Raw genomic sequence first — 20213 nt, 5'->3', positions numbered from 1 at the left:
ATGAGTAAAGGAGAAAGGACAAGCTCTTTGTGCAGGCATCTGCTCGGGGCAGGCTGCTCTGTGCCTGGGCAAGGTCTTCTGTGCTGGCCTGGGGAGCGGGGCTGGCCCTGCAGGACACAGGCACTCTGTGCTGGGGATCTCCCAGGCAAGAGAGCAGGGCTCCTGCAGCTTCATGGACCTCCATTTCCTGGCACCATGGACACCTCCTTGCTCAACATATCCAACAGATAAACACATATTGGCCACCTGCTTTCTCTTCTAAAAGAATTGGAGGCAGAATAGCATGAGTAAGTAAAACTCACAAACTGCAAACCACAGAAAGCCTTGATGCTGTGCAAGCACTGCTCAGGAAGAGCAACCACAGCTGTGGGTGACCAACACTTCTCTGATCACTTATAAAATACACAGCACCATAGCGGCTGCTCTGCAGAGAGTAATTCCGTCCCAGCCAGAGCCAGTGCAGGGCCCCTGGTGGACAAGAAGGCTCCCTCTGAGCTCAGGAAGGAGCCAGGAAGGTGCTAATAAGCAGCAGGACAATCGAGGAAGCCCAAAGGCCCACTGAAGGGTCACTGAGTGCCACCTGAGAGGCACTGCTGGCCAGTGGGGAGGGCCAGGAGAAAGACTTGTGAGAAGGCTGTGAGAAACAAGGAAATGTCACTGCCATTGCCCCAGGGCTGCAAGAAATCACTCAATGGATTCCTCTGTCAGGGCTGTGTGAGCCCAGGGGACAACAGTGAATGGAGCCCACAGAACGTGAGACTGTCCAAGGTGGACTGACCAGAGCTCATGTGCTCAATCTGGTGTGAGGGGGCTGAAGAGAGCTCTGCAGCTCCAGGGCCCACAGCAGCCCCAGCAGAAGAGTCTGGCGAGTGATTCCTTGCAGCCCTGGGGCAATGGCAGTGACCCCATGAGCTGGGTCTGCCTCCCAGCCTGCCCAGCACGGCCCTGCAGAGTGCCTCCGTGCCCTGGGCACCACAACCCCATGCTCTGCAGAGCAGCACCGCCAGCTGGGGCTGGGGCTGGGGCTGGAAGGGCACTTCCCCTCAGTGTCTTCTAGGCCAGATTCAGGCACATGGCTTCTGGATGTGAGCGTGATCTTCTCTGTGAGCAAGGAGCTGAGAGACCACCAATAGGCACAGGACTAGAACATTTCCTGCAAGATCCTTCCTGCCCTAGCACCTCCCAGGACTGGCACAGAACTAGCTCCCATGCATCAGAGAGGCTGGGAGCCCAGCAGCAGTGCCATGGGTTGGAAGGATCACAACCAGCTCACTTCTACCTGGGCAGGTCCTGCGACAAAAAAGAGGTGTTATGTAGGTGTGGTATTATGAGGTCAGTGGTGCCTTGGAAACTCAGTCCAGCAGGAAGTGAATGACTGTTAAACATCTGGGAGTTGAGCTCTTTCTGAAGTAGCCAACAGGTCATCCCTTGACTTCTGGCTGGGATCTGTGCCTTTAGGCTCACATCTGCAAATGCACCTGAAAGGCAAGCAGAAGGCACCTGCTTTGCATGTAGTTTGTGAGATCCTCTCTTCCCAAGTACCTGATAAACACCATCGAGGAAGAGGTCTTTGATATGGGCTTTCATGTTTCAGCTTTTTCAGGTTTCAGCTTTTGCCTAAGGTCATCCTTCAGGACTGCTTTCAGTTTTCTATAAAGAAAATGCCACTGCCTCCAAGATGCCCGTAACAAACCGAAGCATGTATGAGGGCCTGGGAAAAGTTACCCTGGATCCATAGCAGCCATTCTAGATCCAAAAGTTGTAGGCAGGAAGCACCATTTCAGTGTGGTGCAGAACACAGTCACATAAACCCTTTCCCTATTTTTAGCAGTGACATTACTTCCTAAACCTAAATGCAACTCCACACCATGACAGGAAACCACTGCTCTAATGCCTGACCTCAAAGTATCCCCTGAAACCCAAACTCAGCCAATAGACCCTTGTCCTTACCTTTACTCTCTTGATCACCCTGATCCCTGCCCTTAATATTAGCAGTAAAGCACTCTTCTTAACCCTACACAATTTCCTGATAGCCTTAAACAAAACCCTAAACCAAAATACTTGCCCATACCCCAAAAAACACAGACCTGCCACCACAAGCAGAACAACAAACCCTCCCACTAAACCTTTGCTTAATCTTTAACGCAGAAAGGTGAGCTCTAGTCCTAATCCCATACATGAACACCTAACACCCAAAGCCCTCATTCCTGTGCATTAACTTCCTCACCTTCAACCCCTCTCCCAACCCTTAGCTTTAGGTGCCTGGCTCCTTGGGTCAGGGCAGGAACTGTGAGGTTGCTGTGCAGTCACATGGCATTCAAAGATGAATGTGAGGGGCCATGGATCTGATCAGCTCACAAGGAGGAGATGGGTGGGAATGCTCTGATGAGCTCAGCTCTGCCTCAGGATCTCTTGCCCTAGCAGGAGGAATATGACTGTGGCAGTGACTGTGAGGTCACTTCTGTCCCTGCAGTTGATAGGGCAGCAGCAGGAATGTGTCAAAGAAAGGGACTCTGAGGTCACTTCTGCCTGAAGTAGCTGACAGTTCACCCTTGACTTAGATCTTGGATCTGTACTTTTGGGCTGACATCTGCCAGTGGCCCTTCTAGGCCAGCAGAAGGCACCTGGTGGGCATGCTGACTATGGGATCCCCTCTGCCTACATACCCAGGAGGACCCAGACAGAAAGAAGGCTAGGATATGGGTTGTCCTGTCTCTTCTGCTTGAGTCCATGACTGGACAGCAGGAGGCGTAAGGCTTGGTTGTGTCTACACAAGAAGCTGCAAGGCCAGCAACAGCTTCATTTCTTGGAAGATGCTGGTGAGGTGACTTCTGTCTGGTTGGCTGACATGCTGAAAGAAGGTTGGTGGGTTGGGATACCTATTTTAGGAGGGGATTCCATCCTGATGAGGCTTCCTTTGGTTGTAGGAAAGAGCAGGAGAGACAAAACTGCCACAAAGTGCACCTTGGAAGGTTGGCACTGGCTACAAGGAGGAAGAAATGTCCCGTAAAATGTCATGCTGTGGTGCCAGATGTCACCCAAAGAGTATCCATGATCAGACCATAGCTTTGTGTTTCAAGGAACAGCTGGAGAGGGTTGACGAGACATTGGTGAAATGATGTAATGCCGGGATGAAATCAAAGTGGTGAACAGAGATGGGTATCTGCAGACTTCAAGGAAATATGACAAAGTGAGGAACAGCGTAGAAAGGCCTGCAGAGGAAAAGGCGGATGGTGGTGGCAAGAACTGAAGGCCCCAACATCCCTGACATTTTTGTCCCTTTGGCTAGAGCTTATGAGGTGTTATGTTGTACTTGTGATGGGGCCTCATTGCTTCCTTTCAACCCTGTGCAAAGGCTGGGAGGTGTCTTACCATTGTTCTTCTCATGGCATCACAGCACCCACCACATCCCACAGATCCCCAGGAAAAGCCCTGAGCCAGACATGGAGTACAGGATCTCCCCTTCAGTAGCTGGTGGCAGGCCTTGGCCCTTTTGCTTCATCAAAGCAAACCAAGACTTTTCTCAGCACAGTGCCTTTGCCTATTGGTAATCATGGCCTCCAGTTATCCGCTCTAACAAGTCCCTGGGGAGGCTGTCTTAGTAACAGCCCTCAGTGGGGCCCATTAATATTCCAAATCACACCAACTTTTTCTTCTGACTATACTTTCTCAAGCAATTGCATCATTCTCCTCTCAGTACCTGAGCTTCATAGACTCAGCACCAAAATACACCAAGGAACTCATTAAAATGAAGAAACTCCTACCATGTTCTCTACAGTTTTGTTGAAGACTTCAAGACTTGTACAGCTAATTGGAGAGCTTTCCTGTTGTAGTTAAGGAGGAAGATTTCAAAAAGCACCTAATAAAAAATTTCTCATCTTAAAGGATGTGTTTAGTTGAATTTTGCTATGGAGCTTTATTCTCTAATTGGTATTGATCCAGGGTGTCTCATTCGGAGACTTGCATGGGGAGGAAAAGCAGACACCTGAGGTCTTACACAGCATAGACATCCTTGCTCATCACCACCACAGTCTTGCCATTTCTCCCATTGGCCACTTCTCTTTTCCTTACAATAGATTTCTGTACCAAAGTCTGCAGCTGGATGTTATGGCTCCTTTGCAACAGCTCCTACCTGCTTTACTAAGAGACTTGGCTGCACACAGGTGCAGAAGGGTTTTCCTATATCCAGCCAAAGAACATGAAATCATGCATCAATTTTCCAAAAAAAAAAAAAAAAAGCAGAGCAAGCTCCTCATCTTGTATGCCTCCTGTGAGGTTTACCTTCCCAAAAGAGTGACTGTACAAGAAGTATTTTATACTGATAGATAGTAAATTATAAATAATAGTGTTAGTATTAGCCCATATCATATGAATTCAATGAGAAATGATGAGATTCTTCCTAAGGAAACAATTAGACAAACTGCTGATAAATGGGTGAGCTTGAACTCACTGAAACTCAAAGCAGCAACTATGTCTGTGAGAGCAGTCTGAAAGATCAAAGAGTAAAGGGAGGGCAAACCAGCAGAACCATGAGAAGTGCATAGGTCCAGACAGGCAGCTTGAATGGGGACATTAAACAGAGTCTGTTTAATCAAGAAATGGATGTACCTGAAAGATGAGAGAGCGTACTATAACAGACAAAGCGATGGCAAAGCAAGTACAGGTGAACTTCAGAATTTCTTCTCCTGCGATGAATATACATCCTGGAAATTACATTTCTTCATAATAGTAATTGCACTTCGTGTGTGATGTTTTATGGAAAGGATTGAACCTTTTGAAGTCATGAGTAGTTACTCTATTACTTAAGTATTAAAAAAATTACTGGGTATTCAGGCAGAGCTTTGCATTCTGAACATAAGCAACCAAGACCTGCAAGACACCAGAGCCCTTTGGAGGATTCAGGTGGAGCCAGGTGGAGATACCAGGTCACCTCCACTGCCAGCAGTGGTCTTTGTCCCTGTAACTGAAGCCCAGGCCAGCACAGGAAACTCCTTCAGAAAGAACAGCCCCGTCCACTGGGTTCTTGTGATTAACCCAAAGTGGAAATGGCCATTGGGAACCCAAGATACTCTCTTTTATTCTTAGTAGACAGCTGAACATCCATTTACCATCCTGGGTCATCTGTGGCAAATTTAGGCTGCAAGACTCAAGAGCGGGACACTTTGAGACAGAACCCATCAGCTTGCCCCACTTTGGGTAATTGTCCCCTTTAAATTATGGGTATGAAAGAAAAAAATGTGAAATGACCCATCAGGTCAATGCACAGAGTAAGTCATACGTATTGTGCTGTAGTGGTAGAAGACTAATCAACTAATCAGACTAATCATACTAATCAAGGAGACCTAATCCATTTTAACTGTGAGATAGAGAAAACACTAAAAATAGTGAAGGGCATTTGGTTGTGGCTTAACATGAAGAAGGATGTAGACCACTGGTGAAGGAACTGACTTTTTGTGCCATCACCAATGTGGATTTACAAACACTACAACACCTAAAGGCAGTATGTCCTATGCCTCTATCATCACATGGGACAGGGGGAGGGAGCTGCCAGCCAAGGGACACATTTGGGTGTGAACAGTGGGGTCCAGCAGAGACAAGGAGTCAAGGCACTGCGGTGAGGGAGGCCAGGAGAAGCAGCCCAAGGGGTGGTGCTGCTTATGAAGACACATTTGTGCCAGCAGCCTGAGTGGGCAGCAGCTGTGTGCAGGCGAGGGGAGGCCAGGAAGTGCATGCCAAGAGCGCTCCTGCCAGCAGAGACAAGGCCAGCGGTGAGGCCAAGGGGAGAAGCAGGCCTAGGGCAGTGGGCTGCAAGGGCCATGCTGAGCTCCCTGCTCCTGTAGCAATCAGCGCTGGCCTTCAGCAGATGTGCTGGCCGGCATGCACTGGGAGGTCCTGGATTGCATCAGAGAGCAGGAAGGAGAGCACTGGAGAGGGCTGGGGGGAGGTGGGTGGCAGAGCCCCATGCAGGGGCTGGCTGGGGGTCCCCTCTGCTGCAGTCAGCGCACAGAGCATGGCAGGAGGGCAGGCAGGGCTCGTGGCCACAGTGCAGAGCCTGGCCCTGGACACTCCATGACCACCTTGCAGGTCCTGGCAGGCTGCGGTGAGGGGACGAATGCCCTGGGCCTCCTTCCTGTTCTGCCCAGGCCAGCAAGGGTCCAGAGAAGCCTCCTCTCCCCTGCCCCTGCAGCTCTGGGCTCCATTCGCGCAGCCCTGGCTCTGCAGCACCAAGCCCTTCTGGGAGCCCTCCCCTGCATGCTGCCACCGCTCCCTGACGCTGCTGTTACCCTCTGCCAGGCACTGCCCAGACCAGACCAGCCCCCGCACACCTCTCCCCACCTCCTTGCCCTCTCCCCAGCCCAGCAGCCCAGGGCAGTGCCCTCTGCAGGCTGCTGCAGGGCTCTGGGCACAGCCACCACAGCCCTAGCCCCTCGCAAGGCACCGCAGCTGCTGGGACAAAGGTGGCTCTGGGCCTCTCCAGCAGCCCCCAGGCTGGGATCAGCCAAGGCTCAGGAGATGGAGGTCGGTGAAGCTGCAGGAGCCCTGCTCTCTTGCCTGGGAGATCCCCAGCACAGAGTGCCTGTGCCCCGCAGGGCCAGCCGCACTCCCCAGGCCAGCACAAGAGGCCTGGCCCAGGCATAGAGCAGCCTGCCCCGAACAGGGCCTGCAGAAAAAGCTTTCTCCTTTATGCCTCTGGGTATGCCCATAAATGCTGCGCTGCTCTTCCCCAGGGCTATCCCTGCTCCCAGAGAGCCTTGCCCAGGGCAGTGTGTCCGTGCTGACCTGGCCAGTCGTTTCTGCTTCTCTCCCCATGCACCCCACAGGGTGCCCAGCTGGCAGTGCTGCTCTGCAGAGCCAGGGGGTGTTCTACCATGGAATACCCAGGGGGACTCCCCCCTGCCCTTGCTGCGCAGGGTGGACAGCAGACCCAACTCCATGGGGATCTCTGCTGAGCCCCTTTCCATCTGCCCTGGTGTCTCAGCAGCACAGGGCAGTACTTGCAGCATCATGGGTTTTCTCTAAGGTCACAAAGGGCAGGCAAGGGCTGCACCATACCTCACCCACAAAGCTTCAAAGGGACTATTCTCAATTACTCTGCAGTCTTATGGGACTTTGCCTACTGGCTCCTCACCACCTGTCCTGGCATTGCAGAGCCCTCCTTAGCCCTTGGACTCCTCAGATTCAACTTTACCGGACTCTTCCTTCCGTGGTCATTCATTAGATGTAGTTCTAATCACTACCCGCAGAGCACGTTGTCCTTGGGTTCCCCTGAAATCTCCTGGAAGCTCCAGATTCCTCTCCTTGCAGGCATCATCCATCAGCCCCACTGCAGGGAGCACAGTGCCATGCAGGTGAGCTCAAGACCAGTTGTTGTCTAATTGGGAAGTGCCACCATAAGGGGACCAGCCATTGGTCCCTGCCAGACTTCCCTGGGACTGTAAGCCTGTGTCCTTCATTCCATGAACATGCCCAGAAAACAAAGAACAGGGAGCAACCCCCTGGCTCTATTCCTGACAGCAGCACAGGAAGAATTGTGCAGGTTTCTGGGTTTGCCCTCTGAAGCCCATTTTTTTACTGTCACACTAGTAGGGAGGCTAGCTCTGACACAGGGCTGCACATTCCCTGCTGCAGCCTACGGCCACATGGGTGCCAATGTAGAGACAACAGGACTGTCACCAAGGTGCATGAGATCCAAGGACTAACAGAAATGGCAAGGAACAAGTGAAGACTGCGGAAGTGAAATGAGAGCAGCAGTGAAAAGACCACATCCTGCTGCAGCCATGGCTCTAGGGAAGCAGCAGACCCAACCTGAAGGCAGCAGAGAGGCAGAGCCCAGCAGGCAGTGAGGGGCAGCCCCAAGGGAGGCTGCTCCTCCCTGTGGCAACTGGTCTCTTGGCCCTGAGTCCCTCCTACATGCTGGGGCTGCTCCCCCAGCTCCAGAGGAGAGGGGAAAAGATGGCAGAGGAGACCAATGAAGTTCTCATGGCTTCTTTATTATCTATATCTGTACAAGAGGCCCAGTCATAGGTCCCTAAAGTGATTGGCTCAAAGTAAAGAAAAAAAATAACACGTAGGAGGCTAAGAATAAGATTACTTAAATTAAAAAAATAATAATAATAAATAAATAAAAATGAAGAAAATAGCAATAAGAAATAACAAAGGAGTAATAGAGAAAACAAAAGATTTTCCTCACAGTTTCTCAAACGATGTAGGAAATTTAAGGTACATTATTGATTCTGAAGAAGCATGTATTCAAAGAATTTCCAGACTGCATCCTTGAGCACCTTGTTCCTCATGCTGTAGATGAGGGGGTTCACTGCTGGAGGCACCACTGAGTACAGAAAAGACACCACAAGATTTAGAGTTGGGGAGGAGAGTGAGAGAGGTTTCAGGTAGGCAAACATAATGGTACTAAGAAAGAGGGAGACCACAGTTAAGTGAGGGAGGCACATGGAAAAGGCTTTGTGCTGGCCATGCTCAGAGGGCATCCTCAGCACAGCCCTGAAGATCTGCAGATAGGAAAGCACAATGAAAACAAAACAAACAAATGCTAAAGAAATACTGAAGAGAAGTGCCCAGACTTCTCTGAGGTAGGCATCTGAGCAGGAAAGCTTGAGGATCTGGGGGATTTCACAGAAGAACTGGTCCATGGCATTGTCATGGCAGAGGGGCAGGGAAAATGTATTGGCAGTGTGCAGGACAGCACTGAGAACCCCACTGCCCCAGGCAGCTGCTGCCATCTGGGCACAAGCTCTGCTGCCCAGGAGGGTCCCATAGTGCAGGGGCTTGCAGATGGCAACGTAGCGGTCATAGGCCATGATGGTGAGAAGGGAATACTCTGCATCAAAAAAGAATAAGTAAAAGGAGACTTGAGCTGCACATCCTTCATAAGAGATGGATCTGGTGTCCCAAAGGGAATTGGCCATGGCTTTGGGGACAGTGGTGGAGATGGATCCAAGGTCGAGGAGGGCGAGGTTGAGGAGGAAGAAGTACATGGGGGTGTGGAGGCGGTGGTCGCAGGCTACTGTGGTGAGGATGAGGCCGTTGCCCAGGAGGGCAGCCAGGTAGATGCCCAGGAAGAGCGCGAAGTGCAGGAGCTGCAGCTCCCGCGTGTCTGCGAATGGCAGGAGGAGGAACTCGCTCACAGAGCTTATGTTGGGCATTCTCTGACCTGGGACATGGCTGTCTGTTGGAGAGGAGAAGGTAAAACAAAGTTAGAACAGATTTATCCTTGGAAAACATTTTGCAAGCCGTAGAGCACCCTCAAACAGTGTGTTTCTCTTGGAAGCTCTCTTGCTTGAGCTGCGTCAGGTGGTGGCTGAGAGTGGCACTGGGAGGAGGGGCTGCTGTGGGCTCCAGAGGAGTCCTTCGTGCTGTGTTTCAGGAGAGAAGCAAGAACATGGGGGAAACTCAAGTTCAGTCCACTTGTCAGATCCATGAGCTCTGCAGTGTTGTTGCAGACAACACATCTGAATAAGGGCAGAGCTGAAGGGATTTTGTTTGCTTGATTTTATCCCAGTTGCCTCTGTAACACTTAGTAGAGGTATTGGATGCTTGAACTCTCTGACTGTTCCTGTGCACTCTTGGTGAAATCCTGTGGGTACCGGGAGGCAAAGGGACTGTCCCTTGCTGAAGACTGAGCACAGCAGCTCTGCCTAGCAGTCCTGTTCTCAAATGCCCTGTTTCACCCCTCTGAGCTGCAGGACTATCCCACTCAGGTACTTCCCTGAGAAAAAAAATGGAGCCATCTGAGGGTGGAGAAGCCCCAGTCCATGTGCAGCTGGAGAGCATCCTCACCTTGTCTCTGTGAAACTCCAAGCCAGAAGGAGCTTGGGAGCTTCTCCTCACCTGGGCTCTGCCTGCTGTACTGGCCATGCCTGCCCCACAGCCCATGGGCTGTAGGGGGAGAGAAGGCCACGGAGGGGCTGCTCCAGGGGAAGACATCTGCACTGCAGGGCATGGCCATGAGGTGCCCGAATCCCCCCTGCCACGGCATTTCTGCCAACAGCTCCTTCTGGCCACCTGCTCCTCTCTCTGCTGCCTGCAGCTGTCCCTGCTGGGACCTGCTGTTCTGCGCCCACCTCTTCTTTCCCCCCTGCCCGTGCTCACAGACCCCATCCCACAGGGCTGTGCTCAGCGCTGCCCTGCAGCACCCTGCCACCAGCAGGGCATGGCCAAGGGGCACCTCCATGGCTGCAGGAGCTACGGGGCATCTGAGAGAGAGCCCGACATGGCCAGCTAGGGCAGGGTGTTCTGGGCTGACTGGGGGCACCTGCCTTAGGGCACTCCAAGGGGCTTCTGCCAGACTTCCTCACCTCGCAGTGCAATCCAGCAGGACTCTCAAAGCCTACTGCATTGCCCACTGCCCTCCTAGAAACATGACCCAGAAGGAGACCCTTCCAGGAGCTGCAGATGCATGGCCCTGCAGCCAGAGACTTACTTTGTCAAGGGCTGTGCAGATTTCTCCTCCAGTCAGCTCTCAGCATCCTCCCACTCTCAACTGCCTCCAACCCCGCTCTCCTTCTCTCCTCTGCATGCCACCTGTTATTGTAGCCCCCAGCCCTTCTGCGCTGTGCAGAGGAGCTGCTCCTGGGCAGAGCTGTCTCTCTGCACCAGGGCCCTCTTGCCACGAGCTCTCTCTGGTCCAGCTCAGCAGCAGAGGCCCAGCCCAAGCACTGTAATCAGCCCTCTGGTGGCTTTTGTGATGAGCCCTCAAAATGCAGGCACTGAGAGCAAATTGAAGAAATCTCTCAAGAAGTCCAAATCAGATACAAGTTTCCTGGAGTGTCCCCCGAGGGCCAGCACTGACAGCCTCTCTTGGAGCTCACAAGATCAGAACATTGGAGGCAGTGAGAACAAGGAGACAAACGCAATGTGAAGGTGACACTGATGCGTAGACAAAGTGGATGTGTTTCACCAAGCACAAGGGCTGAGCCTTGAGATCTGGACCCTGGAATGGGCAATTCTTTCCCTTCACACATGGCTCAGGGCTCTTCCTGGGGTAGCAGGAGATGGGGATGTGCATTGCCAAGTGCAGGAGAATGGTACGACCTCTACCTGGTTCATGGGAGGGGCTGAGTAGACAATGAGGCCCTGGTGCTTTAACGATAAGCTGTCTCCTCATAGGCCTCAGTGGCAGAGACAACAGCCATAGCCATGGACATGAAGACCATGGTCCTGCTGGGACTTTCAGCCTTGCCACAGCCCTTGCTCCTCTCCACACCTGACTGTCCTAAGGACTCCCAGACCTGCACCTCTTTCCCTGCTGGCTGCAGACCCGTGTGCATGGACTGTCACTCCGGATCTGAGCTGAGTGTGATAACTCAGACCACCCAGCCAGGATGATGACACCAATGAATTATTCTTTGAAGAGCTAAGAAATACCTCAAGATCAGTTGCCCTTGTCCTTATGGGGAATTCAACTTGCCAGTCGTCAACTGTGATTACCACATGGCCAACACAAGCAGGTCCAGGAGGTTCCTAAAGCACCTTGAAGATAACTTTTTGGTTCAGGTGCTAAGGGAGCCAACTAGGAAAGGTGCCCTCCTAGATCTGTTGCTGGAGAACAGAGTGGGTCTTGTGGGAGATGTGGCAATTGGTGGCCATCTTGGTCATAATGACCATGAAGTTGTTGAGTTTGAAATTTTTGGTGACAGGAGGAAAACTGCCACCAAAACTTCAGTCCTGGATATGGGGAGAGCAGACTTCAGGCTGCTGGGGGAACTAGTTAGCAAGGTCCTCTGGGAAAATGCTTTTGAAAGCATCGGCGTCCATCAGTGCTGGTTAGTCTTAAGCGCTGCCTCCTAAAAGCACAGGATCAGGCAATTCCAAAATATCAGCAATGAGACCGTGGTGCTCTAATGATGAGCTGTCTCCTCATAGGCCTCAGTGGCAGAGACAACAGCCATAGCCATATGTATAAATATCTTGGTCTTGTTGGGACTTTCAGCCTTGCTAAGTCCTTGTTCCTCTGCAGACCAGGATATCCTAGGGACTCCCAGACGTACACCTCTTTACCTGCTGGCTGTAGACCCTTGTCCGTGTCATGTCACACCAGATCTGAGCTGAGAAAGACGACTCAGATTTTCTTGGTGGCTGTGTTCCTTGTAAGGCAGCTCTGTAGGAAGCTGGCCTGGTTCCTAGTGAGCAGGCACCACTGCTCGTATGTCATCCCTCATGGTGCCCAGGCCCTCTTCCTCCTGGGCACAGCTCACTCAGCAGGGTCCCATTCTGCCCCGATGTGTGGGGTTCTACTGTTGCAGGACTAGGCTTTTCTCCTTCAAAATGTCAAGAGGTTTCTGTAGGCAAAATCCTGCTGTTTCTCCAGGTTCCCCTGGACAGATGTTCCACTGTGTCAGCTGTTAATGTCTATAGACAGATGGCTCACCCTGATTGTGCTGTCTCTCACAAGATAGCAGCATTGGCAGTTGCAGGAGAGTTTGGACAATACAGGAGTAACTAGTTGAATGGAGTTGCAGCACAGACTCACAGAGGGCTCGAGCATGGAAGGCTGCCAGAGTCCACCTTTTCTGTGCTTCCTTCTCATGCCTTCTGTCATTTTGTTTGGAGCTTTGTCTTAAATCTTGGAAGGCTTTGCAGGGAGAAAAATAGAAGGGCCAAAGCCTAACTGGAGATCAGTCTGGCTGTTACCATCAAAGACAATAAAAATGTTTTTAGAAATACACAAGAAGGGGAGGATTAAGGAGAATCTTCATACTTTGTTGGATGTGGAGGGAAACATTTTGACAATAGATGAGAAAAAGACCGAGGTATTTAATGCCTTCTTTGCCTCAGTCTTTAGCAGCAAGACCAGTTGTTCCCCTGGTACTCAGCCCCTGAGCTGGTAGATAGGGACAGGGAGATGACAAAGGGGTGACACTTTTCACAACTTCTTCACTCTCCCTTTCTCCTTCTCCTCCCCTTTCTCTTCCAGGCTAGTTACAATAGCTTCAAAGCTTTCAGTATCCTGGGGATGGTCAAACCAGCCTGTTCCTATTGTGATGTCTCCTGAATGTGCTTCATCTTTTGTTTAAGGTTAAACAAGTATTTGAGAGTGCCATCCAGAAGTCTGCCCCAAGGCAGGAGATTTAGTAGAGGCTAGGAGTATGGGAGGATACTAGCAGGCACCTAGAGCAGTGAGCACATCCAATGCTTTGGAACTTCACCCCTGAGCAAGTGCAGAATCCTAAAAAAAATGGTGAAATGCATGAAAAAGGTGATTTCTGAAAAGATACAAATCGCTGCAAAGAGCTGGGGCTTTTCCTATGTATAGAAGACACAGCCAATGTTACTCCAAGTCCAGTGACAGGCCCTCCCGCAACTCCACCCTGTGTGACGGTCCCTGCTGCCACTCCAATTCCTCCGAAAGGCCCTGCAGCCACAGCAACTCCTGCGATGGGCCCTGCAGACACTCCAACCCCTGTGACAGGCCCTGCAGACACTCCAGCCCCTCTGATCCTCTGATGGGCCCCATGGCTGGGCCAGAGAACCAACCTGTGCCACTATTGGTTACACCTATATGCAAGAGAAAAAAAATGGATGAAAAAAAACTTTCTTTTTTTTTTTTTTTTGAAAGGAAAGAAACTCCTATGCAGACAAGAAAGGAGGAAGAAGACAAGGGAAGACAAGGGATGCTTCAACAAAGTTGGGCCATCAAGGAAGAAGGAGGGCAAAGAGGAAGAGATCAGAACAGTATCAGTAACCACAAGACCCCTATCCCAGATTTGTGAAAAAATGTCAGTCATCATCTAGATGAGCACATTGTCATTTGGCTGCTCCAGTGCTGGGAGAACAGGGCCACTAGCCTGGAATTAGAGGGCAGAGAAGCCAAGCAGCTGGGATCCCCCTCTAGGGAAGGGGTGATTGACAAAGCAATTGGCCCTACCATTTACCATGGACTGACCCAGACTGCCCTGCAATGGGGGAAGCTCCTGAACACCTGCAGTACCTTGGTGACATCATCATGTGGGGCAACAGAGCAGAAGTATTTGAGAAAGGGAAGGAAATAATCCAAATCCTTCTGAAAGCTGATTTTACCCTAAAACAAATGTCAAGGGACCGCAACATTTGATCCCCATGCAGGCTGGCCAGGGTCAAGGGGACTACAGCTCAGGGATGGGATGATGGGCATCAGTCATTGGGTGGTGAGCAATTGTATTGTGTATGACTTGCTTTGTACACTTAACTATTATTGTTGTTATTGTTGCTGTTATTATTATTGTTGATCTATTCCTTTTCTGTCCTTTTAAACTGTCTTCATCTCAACCCATGAGCTTTACAGTTTTGGAGCTGCAGGGGCAGTGAGCTAACAGCTGTGTGGTGCTGAGTTGACGGCTAGGATAAACCACAACGTCATGTTTGACAACTGCACATCAATAGCACAAATCACACTTCTAACATCAGTCTCTCCCATGTTCAGCTAGGAGCAGTCGCTGATGACTTCAGTCTGCTCCAAACACGACACCCCAGAAGAGACCCTGCTGCCCTCAGGAGCTGTCAGCCCTGAGGCCTTGGGGACACCTGGAGGGAGCCCAATGGCACAGAGCAATCAATGCCATGGTCGGGTGCTGTGCTGCTGAGCTGGGCTGGGCTTCTGGGCCCAAGGGGAGCTCCTGGCAAGTGGGCAGTGCTGCAGAGAGACAGCTCTGCCCAGGAGCAGCTCCTCTGCACAGCGCAGCAGGGCTGGGGGCACTGCCTGCAGAGACAGTGCTTAAAGGCACGCAGAAGTGGAAGGATGCCCAGAGCTCACTGCGGGAGAAGACTTCCCAGCCCTGCACCCGGTAAGTCTCTGGCTGGAGGGCAATGCAGCCGCAGTTCCCGGAGGCAGGAGAAGCCGGGGGTGCAGGCAGGGGTGTCCAGGGCTGTGGTGCAGAGCAGGGTTCCTGCTGCATCAGGGGCTGTGTGCCAGGGCAGGGCCTCTGCCGCCTGCCAGGCTCAGCACTCAGCCTGCCCAGGGAGCTGCCCAGGGCACTGCGGGGAGAAGCTGTGTGTGGAAGGAGCCCCCCTGGCAGGGCAGGGTCCTGCTGCTGGTGGGAGGCTGCTGCCTGGGGCAGCCTGCTCACAGATCCACAGCACACCAAGGCAATTTCAAAGGGAACTTCACTCTCATATTTCTTTAGTCTCTGCTTTCAGTTTTCTCTTCTTCATCCTTGTGGAATTGAAAATAGAGGCTTTTTTTTTTTTTTTTTTTCTAAGAAGATACTAAGACTCCTAAGCCTTCACGAGGAGCATTCCGAGAACTGTAACAAGTCCCTTTACTGCTCATAGTAAGCTCCATTACCACCTGTGCAGTGTCAGCAGTGTCTGTGTGACCTGGGCTCTAGGATGTGCCCCCAGCGAGCTGCCCCTGGGCAGAGCCCTGCTGCCAGGAGGTGTCTGCAGGGCAGAGCTGAGCACCCAGCGGGTGGAATGGGGGCTGTGAGCTGCAGGCAGGAGGTGTGGGGACAGAGACCCAGCTGCAGGCAGGGACAGCTGCAGGAAGGAATTATCAAGAGAGCATTAACAGAATAGTCTGGCACCTCACAGTCCACCCTCAAGCCCGACAGATTCAGGATGTGCCTCATAAACTCAGCAGCAGGAACTCCAGCAGAGCACACTCTCCTGAGTTCCTGTCTGTCTGTCCCTGGCAGAAGCCTTGTCATATTTCTCTCTGTTCCTGCACCTTCTGCTGCTGTTCTTTATGCTCTCCCATCTCCATGGAGCTTTATGGCTTCCTGTAGATGGGGTGTTCAGCTGCAGCTCAAGCACTGACCCTCCAGGACCCACCATATAGATGTGCCTGTAGGAGGAATATGCCCAAACCCTCTTCTAACCTGTGGGGCTTGGTGCAATGCAGCGTATGCGGCAGAATTAAGCTGGATCTCCTTCCAGGGAGTTTCTGAGGCTACAATAATTGAGTGGCTCTATGGGGGCCACTGGACTGAGCCCAAGTGGACTCTGGCTGAGACCAGGGAAGATAGACAGACTGGCTGTCTGCACTGCACTAAGGGCAGTCACTTTGCCTCCTGGCACTTACAAAATCTCAACTGGAATACCTTACAAATGCCAGGGTTTACTTCCCTCAATAAAATCTCCTAAGAGTAATACAGGAAGTTGGAACAAAGCAAACCACAAATGCCATTTGGCTGTCAAGAGTGTTGACAGTGGTTATGCTGTGAAGTCAACATACGTGAGAGTTAGATTTAATCAGAGATCACTCACGGTTCTTATATCGCTAGAACTGTAGGGCAGGCAGAGCCCACAGCAGAATGCTGTGCTCCCAGTGAAAATTTATTCTACACCAATCAGAGCTCAAACAAGGGAGCAGCAGAAAGGTCTCAGGTAGCAGAAAGTCACTTAATGAGAAGTGTAGCAGGTTTTTCTCAGAGAAGACTGTCCCTATTTGTCACTACATTTTCCTCTTTGGCAGGTCTCTATGCACAGAGACGTCAAATGTCCAACAGAAGCTCCATCACCGAGTTCCTCCTCCTGCCATTCACAGACACGCGGGAGCTGCAGCTCCTGCACTTCGCGCTCTTCCTGGGCATCTACCTGGCTTCCCTCCTGGGCAACGGCCTCATCCTCACCGCCGTAGCCTGCGACCACCGCCTCCACACCCCCATGTACTTCTTCCTCCTCAACCTCTCCGTGATTGACCTGGGCTGCATCTCCACCACTGTCCCCAAAGCCATGGCCAATTCCCTATGGGACAACAAGGCCATCTCCTATTCAGGATGTGCTGCACAGTTCTTTTTCTTGCTCTTCTTGATATCAGCAGAGTTTTATCTCCTCACAGTTATGTCCTATGACCGCTACATTGCCATCTGCAAGCCCCTGCACTACGGGACCCTCCTGAGCAGCAGAGCTTGTGCCCAGATGGCAGCAGCTGCCTGGGGCAGTGGGATTCTCACTGCTTTGCTGCACACAGCCAATACATTTTCCCTGCCCCTCTGCCATGGCAATGCTGTGAACCAGTTCTTCTGTGAACTTCCCCAGATTCTCAAGCTTTCCTGCTCAAAATCATACATCAGGGAAGTTGGTCTCCTTGTGGGTGGCGTCACTTTAGCATTTGGTTGTTTTGTTTTCATTGTGGTTTCCTATGTGCAGATCTTCAGGGCTGTGCTGAGGATGCCCTCTGAGCAGGGCCAGCACAAAGCCTTTTCTACGTGCCTTCCTCACCTGGCCGTGGTCTCCCTCTTTACTGGCACTGGCATGTTTGCCTACCTGAAGCCCCCCTCCACCTTCTCCCAATCTCTGCACCTGGTGGTGGCAGTTCTGTACTCAGTGATGCCTCCAACACTGAACCCCTTTATCTACAGCTTGAGGAACCAGGAGCTCAGGGATTGTGCTAGGAAAGTGATTTCAGAAAAATTTCTTAATAGTAAGTTTTCTCTCCTTCTCCACAAAGAATTTGCATAATATTCCCTTGCAGGCCTGGTGCTTCTTACATTACTATTATTGCTATGTTTATTTTTAGTGTCATTTACATCAGTAGCTTTCTCATAAACAAAGTTTTATTCATCCTACTTCTTGTAAGAAATTAAAGTGCTTTGTTTACTCTGTTAAGTTTTGTCTACATCAACAAAAGTGCTGACACTCCCGTAGCATCTTTGTAATAACAGGATCTCCTAAATGCACTGCCTTTAAACCCAAGTCTTCTTTCAAAGGTGGAGCCAATAACTTGGCTGAAAATTGTGGTGGTTTCACGCTGACAGGCAGCTGAAGTCCACCACACCGATCTTTTAAGTCTTCATCCTCAGAGGAAGAGGGGAAAAATATAGAATGGAAAAGGGCTCCAGGGCTGATTTAAGGACAGGGAGATTGCTCAACAATTGCAGTGATGGACAAGACAGATTGCATGTAAGGAGATTACAATAATGCATTATCTGGAGGAGTGAGAAAATAAACTAAAAATACTTTCCCTCCCATCCATCCACTTCTACCTCCTCCCATCAAGTGACACAGGGGAAGAGGGAATGGGGGCTGTGATCAGTCTGTGATATTTCTTCCCCACCACTCCTTCACGGTCACTCTCTGGCCCTGCTCCAGGGTGGAGGCCCTCCCATGGATTCCTCCCATGGGATTCCATCCTTCCCAAAATGATCCTTCATGGGCTTCCCACAGTCCTTCAGGAACTGCTTCAGCATGGATCAGTACCAAGCTGGGAGAAATGCTTCAGGAATGGAATGCTCCAGAGTGGGCTCCTCTCCATGGGCCTCAGCCTCCTCCAGGCCACATCCGCCTGCTCCACCGGGGGCTCCTCCATGGGCTGAAGTGTGGAGATCTGCTCCATGTGCGACCCATGGGCTGCAGGGGGACAGCCTGCTCCACCAGGGGCCTCTCCATGGGCTGCAGGGAAACTTCTAGTCTGGCATCTGGGGCACCTCCTGCCCTCCTTCTGCACTGACCTTGCTGTCTGCAGGGCTGTTCCTCACATTTTCTCACTCCTCTGCTAGCTGTTGCTGCACAAACAATTTTATGCTTTATCCTTTCTTTAAAATGTTATCAAAGCTGTGCAACCATCGTTGTTTATTGGGTCAGCTTTGACCAGAAGCCAGAGGATCCCTTTTTGAGAGCGAGGAACTGGTTCTGATCAGAACTGGGGCAGCTTCTTTAGTCTCAATAAGCCACCTCCAGCAATTATTCCACACCTGGTGCAGCTCCTGGTCCCTTCTCACAGAGGCCACCCATGCAGCCTGCCCCACTACCAAAACATTCTGACCTAAACCCAATACATTTGTTAGGGAGGAAAAGTATGTTACAGAACTCCTAAGGAGGGTCCTTCAACAAGGGAAATGCCCTTGCAGGAACGGCTGATTTGAAGTAGCAGGTCCCACCACTGCAGCCTGGGAAGCATTACTCATTACAACTGGAAAACTGAAAAGGCAGTAAGAAGGAAGCTTGTGCCATTTGAACCATGTGGTCTGCCTGATGTGATTCACAGGATCACCTAGAGAAACAGATGAGAAGGTATTGAATGCACCAAAGGACATTCAGAAAGTAGAGGAGGAGGAAATTCCCAAGTTAAGAGAACTGTCGTAACCAGAGGAGAGGAAGATGGGGCCCTACTTTTGCTGCGAGCCCCAGCACAGGAAAGATGTGGACCTGTTAGAGTGAGTCCAGAGAAGGACCATAAAGGTGATCGGGGGCTGGAGCACCTCTCCTGTGAACAGAGGCTGAGAGAGGTGGGGTTATTGAGTCTAGAGAAGGCTCCAGGCAGACCCTACTGCAGCCTTTCAATACTTAAAGAGATCTTATAAAAAGGTTGGAGAAAGACTCTTTACTCGAGTAGATAATGATAGGACAAGGGGGAAAGGTCATAAACTAAAACAAGATAGATTTAGATTAGACATTAGGAAGAAATTCTTCCTTCTAAGGGTAGTGAGGCACTGGAACAGGTTGCCAAGAGAAGTTGTGGATGCCCCATTCCTGGAGGTGTTTAAGACAAGTTGGAAGGAGCCTTGGCCAACCTGATCCAGTGGGTGGCATCCGTGCCTGTGGCAGGGGGGTGGGAGTTAGATGATCTTTAAGGTTCCTTACAACCCAAGCCATTCTATGATTCTATGATATGATTCCATGAACATCTTAGAGCCCACAGACATAGTGTCTGGTTACAAATCAAACAGCTGTAGTTCGAAGTCATAGAAACACAAGTCCTAGAAACAGAAGTTTTACAAAATAAGCTCAAAGAAGCCAGAACAGCAGCTCAGTTTCTACCATAGCTATGGAAAGTCAATAACACGACTCACAACCATCTCAAAGGGGTCATTGCAGCCTGGGAACTCCAGACTACAGCCTGGACAAGTCTGTAGGTTCTGTGAGGGAGGCCGGGGTTCCTGTGGGCTGGCACCATGCCTCCTGGCACACTTGCCAGTGGATTCTTGAAGATGATCTACATTTGAAATTACATTGGGACTATGAGAAACTCGTGCAGGGTCATTGTGAAAAAAATCAGGCTGGAAGACTGGAAAAAGTGGTTGACTTTGAGTGGCTGTGGCAGATCCCAGCATCTTGCTCCAGTCTGGGAATATTTCCCCTTCCAACTAGGGAAATTAAAAGACATTAATATGAACACACCCATCAGGTCAATCTGCATATTAAGGGAAAGTAATAGTTACTGTGCTGTAGGTGCAGCAGGCAGTAGGCGCTGGATTGGGCCTCAGAAGACTCAAGCAGATCAAATCTGGTTCATCCGTGAGCTAAGACAAACACTGTGAGCAGAGAGGACACGGAGTGGT

At 50.9% G+C, this 20213-nt stretch overlaps 2 protein-coding genes across 2 annotated transcripts; one reads left to right on the top strand and one right to left on the bottom strand.

Moving 5' to 3' along the window:
* Positions 1 to 8076: 8076 nt before the first annotated feature.
* LOC309890895 (olfactory receptor 14A16-like) lies at positions 8077 to 9161 on the bottom strand (the record flags this gene model as incomplete). Its single annotated transcript, XM_082785290.1, has 1 exon — positions 8077 to 9161. The coding sequence occupies one exon, from the start codon at positions 9159 to 9161 to the stop codon at positions 8226 to 8228; it is 936 nt and encodes a 311-aa protein (XP_082641416.1). The 3' UTR covers positions 8077 to 8225.
* Positions 9162 to 16428: 7267 nt separating this feature from the next.
* Positions 16429 to 19017, top strand: LOC309890914 (olfactory receptor 14A16-like; the record flags this gene model as incomplete). Its single annotated transcript, XM_082785304.1, has 2 exons — positions 16429 to 17356; positions 18920 to 19017. The coding sequence occupies 2 exons, from the start codon at positions 16429 to 16431 to the stop codon at positions 19015 to 19017; spliced, it is 1026 nt and encodes a 341-aa protein (XP_082641430.1).
* Positions 19018 to 20213: the final 1196 nt, after the last annotated feature.

Source organism: Aythya marila, assembly GCF_965140915.1.
Source record: "Aythya marila genome assembly, contig: HAP1_HAP1_SCAFFOLD_153, whole genome shotgun sequence".
In the NCBI taxonomy this organism is placed as follows: domain Eukaryota; kingdom Metazoa; phylum Chordata; class Aves; order Anseriformes; family Anatidae; genus Aythya; species Aythya marila.
The sequence above is the reverse complement of the archived record's forward strand: the minus strand, read 5'-3'. Positions and strand labels throughout refer to the sequence as shown.